Source organism: Lithobates pipiens, unplaced genomic scaffold (assembly GCF_037356315.1).
Source record: "Lithobates pipiens isolate NorthernLeopardFrog02 unplaced genomic scaffold, aLitPip1_a1.2 Scaffold_19, whole genome shotgun sequence".
Lineage (NCBI taxonomy): Eukaryota > Metazoa > Chordata > Amphibia > Anura > Ranidae > Lithobates > Lithobates pipiens.
Window position 1 is genome coordinate 344,890,299 of NW_027507764.1, and position 8,283 is coordinate 344,898,581.

General features: G+C 42.9%; 1 protein-coding gene across 1 annotated transcript in view; it reads right to left on the reverse strand.

The window, feature by feature from the left end:
- The window catches only part of NRN1 (neuritin 1), a 12,241-nt gene extending 11,928 nt beyond the window's left edge, over positions 1 to 313 (reverse strand). The window contains exon 1 of the mRNA XM_077492143.1: positions 111 to 313. Coding sequence (XP_077348269.1) covers positions 111 to 156 — 46 coding nt within the window. The 5' untranslated portion in view covers positions 157 to 313. The remainder of the gene's footprint in view (positions 1 to 110) is intronic.
- Positions 314 to 8,283: the final 7,970 nt, after the last annotated feature.

An 8,283-nucleotide genomic window follows, 5' to 3' on the forward strand; every position in this document is an offset into this window, starting at 1 on the left:
TCTATCTATCTCTCCTTCTATCTATTGATCTATCTATCGATCTATCTAGTCTGCATTTCCAGTCCCCTTCATGTGTGAGCCCTCTTCTATATTTCTTTGCCCATTGTCACCTGTGCCCAGGGCTAACCCTTGTAGATTTGTAGAGTTTTCTCCCATCACCAGCCAGACAAGCAGCAAAGAATCCTCTGTCTATGACGTCATCCAGGGTGGTAGAGAGCACTGCTTCCCCAGTACCTGCCCAGCATCCTAAAACATCGTTCCCCCCAAACCAGAGCAATGTGTTCTCCTTGGCGTCTCCTAATGGCTCACTGTCGGGAAAGCTGGAGTGGAGGGGGAGCCTGAGTGGAAGGCGGGGGAGGAGGGAATCCTTCTGATCAAAATGATAAAGCACTTAGTTTCAGCAGCTTGACGTAAGGATGCAGCACAGGTAATAGGAGGAGAGACTAATGCCCTTGAGCCGCTTTACCCCTCCTACTTCCAACTAGCGTTCCTTTATCTACTTTTCTACCTGATCTTTATTTCCCTTCACTCTTCTGCAGCACCCCTTTCATTTTCTGTTCAATGCACCTTCAGATATTAGTGTTTAAAAAAACAAAGGGAAACAGATCACTTGTACTTCCACAATCCCCTGTGCACCCTGCATGTGATCTCATTGCAAACACATACACAGCTACTATATCCATTGATAAGATACATTTCATTATTTCATCTATTTATCACTGTATCTTATATAGGTATCCCTATGTAAACACATACACAGCTACAATATCAATTGATAAGGTACATTTCATCTCTTTATCACACTAGTGGTTCTGTATCTTATAGGTATCCCTGTGTAAACACATGCAGCTGCAATATTCATTGATAAGATACAGTTCATCTTTTTTTTTATCAGACTTGATTTAGTGTTCCTGTATGTTGTATTCTCACTTGAAACAGATACATCTGCTGTATTTTTTTTGATAAAATATATGTATTATTTTTATCAGACTGGTTGATATTTCTGTATATTGTATATTATGTGATGCCACTGCATACAGATACAGCTACAATATGGGAATAAATTAGATTAATTTAATATTTATCAAACTGACTTTATTGTTACTATTATCGTAGGCTTTCCCTTATGTTATCTCACTGCAAACAGATATACGTACAATATTTGAAACTCATTGTTAAGATGCATTTCATGTATCAAATTTGCTGTATTGTTTCTTGTATACAGTACTGTACTATCATAGACATCCCTTATGTGGTTTCACTGCAAGCTGATATAGCTACAATATCGGAAACTCATTGATAAGATGCATTTCATGTTTATTGAAATGGTTTCATTGTTTCCTGTATACTAGTATAGGCATCATTTATGTATACTCCCTACAAACAGATAAAGGGGGTTATTTACTAAAGGAAAATCCATTTTGCACTGCATGTGCACTTGGAAGTAAAGTCGCTGTAGATCTGAGGGGGGCATGCAAGGGAAATAAAAAACAGCATTTTAGCTTGCACATGATTGGATATGATAAAATCAGCAGAGCTTCCACTTATTTCAGATCTATCCCTCAGATTTACAGCGACTGCACTTCCAAGTGCACTTGCAGTGCAAAGTGGATTTGCCTTTAGTAAATAACCCCCAAAGTTTCAATATGGGAAACTCATCGATGAGTTTATCTTTTTATTAGACCTGATTTTTCTATTTTTTTTTTAATTAAACCTGATTTTAGTGTTTCTGTATATTGTATACATATTCCTTTTGTGATACCACTGCAAACTGATACATTGACAATATGGGAAACTTGTAGATACCTTATCACACGCGGTTTTATTTTTTCTTTGTATACTGTACCATCAAATGGGGCTTTAGCTTTATTTACTAAAGGCAAATCCACCTTGCACTTCAAGTGCACTTGGAAAGGCAGTCGCTGTAGATCTGAGGGGGGCATACAAGGAAAATAAAAAAACAGCAATTTTGCTTGTACATGATTGGATGACAAAAATCAGCAGAGCTTCCCCTCATTTTAGATCTTTCCATCAGATCTAAAGTGACTGCACTTCCAAATGTACTTGCAGTGCACTTCTGGTGCAAAGTGGATTTGCCATTCATAAATCAACCCCATGATTTCCTTATGTGATCTCACCGCAGACAGATAGGCTGGATTCACACCTATGCATTTTTAGTGCTTTTTTCCATTTTGCAGATTTGCACTACAGAACGTGTTCCATAGGAAACCATGTTAAATGGAATGTAGTGCAAATATGCAAAAAGCACAAAAAATTCATAGGTGTGAATCCAGCCATAAAGCCACAATATGGGGAACTTGCTGATACAAATTATTTTTTTTATCAGGTTGGTTAGTATTTATACACTGTTTACTGTAGCATAATACACATCCCTTATGTGATTTCACTGTCAACAGATACAGCTACAATATTGGAAACTCATTGATAAAATATATTTATTATGCATCAAACTGGTTTTATTGTTTTTTTTTTGTATACTGTTCCAACATAGGCATCACTCATGTGACCATTGCAGCTTGGGGACTGGAAAATTCATTGATAAGATGCAATATAAATATTGCAATATATCAATATACAATATACAGGAATGCATTTTTTTCTTCATTTGCTGTGCAATAATCAACTTCCCTTATCTGATCTGCAGAAAAAGTTAGGATTACATGTAACTATACTGGCTATACACTGTAGTTTAATAGACAAGCATGCCATAACTCATTATAATTAAATTTCAATGGCTTAACAGCTGATCTTATCTGGTGTATATTCCAGGCATGTATTTAGTCAGATGAATGATGGTGGTTCCTCATTCACCTCTGCCCACATGCTGTGGTTATCCTGATACTCATTTGCTCTATCAACTGCTGTCACCTAGTTACATCCCCAAAGCTTCCACTGCAGCACTGTACACTTCCCCTTCTGCTGCAGTCTATCTGCTCACTACTAATTAAGTCCCAGGACAGAGCTCCTAGTAGCAGCTGTTTCCTCTGGGCTGTCTTTAGATATTCCAGGATCTGTGTGGCTATAGGATTCTGCTAGCAGATATGAATCCTGTCCTATGATCTTTATAATGCGCTTTAACACAAACGGTCCATCTTTCCCAAGAGGAACCCTTGTTCACTAAATATATGCAAAACGAATGCAAAATTACAGATCACTTTAGGCTCATTATTTCTTGGCAAAGCTTGTTTTAAATGAGAAATAAAACTGACATATATAACGCAAACATCTTACACAGAAGGGATGAATAAGCCTGCGGTTAAGGTCATGATTGCCACAAGAATAAAATTCTGAACATGTTCCAAATTGACTTGGCCTAGAAGTTGTTGGCTGCAACAAGTTATGTCTTTCTTCCTTCTGTGCCATGGGGCAGGTCATACAATTCAGGACTGGACTTATTAAAGTGCTACTAAACCCACAACAGTAATATCAATCTGTATATGTTGTAGAGCATGCTTGTTATACTCACTGTGGAACCTAAGGGGTTAATCCTTTGCATTGTGTAAAAAGGCTGGTTGATCTTGTCTTCTCTGATCCTCACCTTCTTCCACTGTTCCAAACCATTTCCTTATAGAACAGGGCCTTGGGGGCAATCTGCACACACTCAGTTTGGTCTGTATTGCTAGTGAGTTTTTTTCTTTTCTTGGGAGAGTGCATGTGATCAGCACATGGCCATTCAACACTGTCCAGACAGAGAGTCATGGGTCCTGCAGCCTCATAGGACAGTCAGAGTGGAATGAAAACTCCTCCTAGAAGGTTTAACCAGACACCTATATAAATCACATGACTGCTATAATTGCTGATGAGAAAAGGTATTTAGCAGGTTAAAACTATTGTATTTCCTTTTTCTGTGCACTGTGGGAGACCAGATGATATTGTGAATGCAGGGTCCTGGGTTTAGTAACACTTTATTAAGGTTAAGGCTAGGTTCACACTGGAGCGATGCGGGAACGCCGCAAATCTGCGGCGTTTTCCCGCATCGCATGCCTCCCGCCGGCAGTTCACACTGCCCTATGCGGACTGCTGGGAGTGTCAGTGAAATCTTAATGACACCCCCAGATCAGTCCGCATATCACAGTGCGATCTGCAAACTCGGACAGGAATCGGATCGCATGGTGTGAACACCCATGCGATCCGATTCTGCTGCGGACCAAAAAAAGGGTCCCGTGCGAGTTTGCGGCGGGTGCGATGCGAATTCAGCCATACTATCTGTATGGCTGAACTCGCATCGCACAGAGATCGGATGTGATTTGCACTGCAGTGCGGTGCGAATCACATCCAGGTCTCCCAGCCGCAGCGGTGTGAACCCAGCCTGAAAGTTGGCTTGCTGGGCATCTCCTCTCTGCTGATACACCAAGGACAGTTTACTTTAACCACTTGCTTACTGGGCACTTAAACCCCCCTCCTGCCCAGACCAATTTTCAGCTTTCAGCGCTGATGCACTTTGAATGACAATTGCGCAGCCATACAACACTGTACCCAAATGAAATTTTTATCATTTTTTTCCCACAAATAGAGCTCTATTTTGGTGGTATTTAATTACAGCTGTGAGTTTTATTTTTTGCTAAACAAACAAAAAAATGCAAAAAAATAAAAATCACATTTAATAGTTTGTTATAAAATTTTGCAAACAGGTCATTTTTCTCCTTCATTGAAATGCGCTGATGAGGCGGCACTGGTGGGCACTGATAGGCTGCACTGGTGGGAACTGATAGGCTGCACTGGTGGGCACCGATAGGCACAGATAAAGTGGCACTGATAGGCACAGATAAGGCAGTACTGATGGGCACAGATAAGGCGGCACTGATAGGCAAAGATGGGCACAGATAAAATGGCACTGATGGGTGGCACGCATGGGTGGCACTAATGGGCACTGATAGGTACCACTGATAGATGGTACTGATGGGCACTGATAGGTGGTACTATGGGCACTAATGGGTGGCACTGATGGGCGGCACTTTTGCCTTTCCTTAGGTGGCACTGGCAGGGGGCAGGTGGGCACTGATGAGCTGGCGGCAGCTCGCCGTGTTTGGGACTGAAGTCCCTCTCACGGCCGCCGATGATCAGCTTCTTTTTTCTCCTTGCGCTGTCAGCATGAGGGGGAAAAATAGGCAATTACCGGCTCTGTTGTCATCACATGATCAGCTGTCATTGGCTGACAGCTGGTCACGTGGTCGGGATTAACCCCTTACTCCGATCTGTGATCAGGCGAGTCTCATAGACTCGCTGATCACAGCGCGCGCAGGCCACTCGTGCACGGGACAACATCAATAGACGTAGTCCCGGTAAAGCAGGTCCGCGCTGTAGCCGTCATTCAGCTATAGCACGGATCTCTAGTGGTTAATAATTAATCATAACCTTCTGAAACAAACATATAGACTGTCATTGCTGACCTTCTGGTTAAAGTGATTTTAAAGGCGTTTTTTTTTTCTTAAATAACAAACATATATACTTACCTCCTTTATGCAGTTGGATTTGCACAGAGCAGCCCCGATCCTCCTCGTTTCAGGTTCCTCTTCTGCTCTCTTGGCCACCTCCCTCTGGTGAGTGCCCCCTTAGCCAGCAGCTTGCTACAGGGGGCACCCGAGCTGAGTCAGAGCATTCAGACATGAGCCCTGACCTGGCACTGCCCCCTCTTCCACCTGATTGGCTGACTGACTTTTATTGACAGCCACGGGAGCCAGTGGTGTTGCTGCTGTGTCTTAGCCAATCAGGAGGAGTGTCTGGGACAGCTAAGTCATTCGTGGACATCGCTATATTGAGAAAGGGCTCAGGTAAGGAATTAGAGGTGCAGGGGCGGCTGCTACACACAGAACGTTTTTTATCTTAATGCATAGAATGCGTTTCGATAAAAAAACATCCGCCTTTACAACTCATTTAATGACAATGATATAATGCTATTTGCCTGGCAGTCTATTGCATCAATACATTCTAAGTTCATACCTACCAATTTTTTAGATGGGAACGAGGAAAACCTATTAGTAAAAGTAGTTAGGCATAGGATACGCCCCTTGCCACACCCTCTTAAACAAGAATTATACAAAAAAATGATTAGTTAATCTCACAAGTGCTTTTTTTTTACCACTACTATACCTTTATACTGGCTTTTGAAATTTATGAATGCAGATTTAGAAACTTGATGAAAGGTTTAGCACTTGGAAACACTTTTTGAAAGATAAAAAGTGCATTTTATACAACTATATAGATCAGACCAAAATGAGGGACAAATGAGGAGGAAAGAGGGACAGAGGGACTTTGTTTCAAATCAGGGACAGTCCCTCAAAATCAGGGACAGTTGAGAGCTATGCAATTTAATTCCCAAGAATAAGGATGTAGTAAATGATTTCAGAGGGAAGTAATACATCCTGCTCTGTGTAAATGTTCTGGACCAATGACTCAGAAAACACAGAAATCAACATGACAGTCAGGCAACTAGCATTTTCAAAAGGAGGTTAGTAAAGTCAGCCACTTTATTTGCCCTGCATTAATTCAAGTGGTTGTAAAGGCATTCTATGCACAAAGGTAAAAAAACCTCCACTGTGTAGCACCCCCCCAATACTTACCTAAGCCCCATATCCATCCAGGGATGTGCACAAGCGGCCCAAGGACTCCCCCTCCTCATTGGCTGAGACAATCACAGCCAGTGAACCAATGAGGAGAGAGGTGGTGGGGCTGAACCGCAGCTCTGTGTGTGAATGGACACAATGAGCCGTGACTCAGGAATGAGCCTGCTTGGGTGCCCCATTGCAAGCTGCTTGCTCTGGGGGCACTCAGCAGGAGGGAGGAGCCAAGAGCATCAGAGAGGGACCCGAGAAGAGGAGGATCGGTGCTGCTCTGTGCAAAACCGCTGCATGGAGCAAGTAAGTATGGCATTTTTGTTATTAAAAAGAAAAAGCCTTTAATATCACTTTAATGCATTCTCTGCATTAACTTGGTAGTAAAATGCATTAGGTTTGTGTCATATGTATAGGTAAAAAAACATTCTATTGTCAGCTCCTCCTCTCAGTGCCACCAAACACTTATCTGAGCCAGATCTCAATCCAGCGCTGCGTACGAAAGCAGCAGCTCTCTCTGCTCTCTCCCTCCTCACTGCATCCAGTAAGAGCAGTGGGAGCCATTGGCTCCAGCTGCTGTCAATCAAATCCAGTGGTTAGGGAGCGGGGAACAGGGCTGAGCCACATTGTGTGTGTCAATAGACACACAGAGCACGACTCTGCACATGTGCCACCAAGGGATGTGGATGTGTAAAAGGAGGAGCCCAGAATGCAGACTCTCAGAGGGGGAGGAGGGGGACTGGGGCTGCTCTGTGCAAAACCATTGCACAGAGAAGGTAAGTATGACATATTCATTAATTAAAAAAAATGACCTTTACAATCACTATAACATCAATGATGCCACACTTTACCCACACACAGACTGGGTTCACATATATGCAAATTGGATGTGGATTTCCACATCCAATTTGCATGACAGGAGAGTGTGACCGACTCTCAATGGAGCCAGTTCACCAGCCCTGGGGCGGCCACGGCCCGCATTTTGGAAAGGGTCCTGTGTGTCTTCTGGTCCAATTCAGGTGTGAATTCAGGCAAAAATTTGCATCGGAGTCGCACCTGAATTGGGAAACTGGGACACACTGGACCCCAGGCTGTGAGCCGCGGCCGCAGCATGTATGAAGGAAGCCTTAGCCCCTGTACACACGGTCGGAGATTTCCACAACCAAATCCGTTGGATTCTGCCCGTTGGATTTTGTCCGTCGGATCTTGTCCGAAACTGTTGCATACACACGGTCGGACAAAGTTGGCGAAAAATCCGATCTTTCAGAATGTGATGACGTAATTTCGTTACGATGGGACTACATTCAGGCTAGTAGCCAATAGCTATGATGTAGGAATTTGATCTGAGCATGCGTGGCACTTGGTCCTATCAAAATGCTCTACACATGATCGGATTAGGTCCGACCGGCCCAGTTGGTCGGGAAATATTTCCAACATGCTGGAAAATTGGGTCCGACGGAGATTCGGACGGAATCAGTCCGATGCATACCACACACAGTCGGATTATCTGACGACACGGTCCGATAAGACGCATTCCGACGGATTCTCCGACCGTGTGCACGCAGCTTTAAAGGGGTTGTAAAGGTTCATTTTTATTTTCTAAATAGGTTCCTTTAAGCTAGTGCATTGTTGGTTCACTTACCTTTTCCTTCAATTTCCCTTCTAAATGTTTTTTTTTCTTTGTCTGAATTTCTCACTTCCTGTTTCTCCT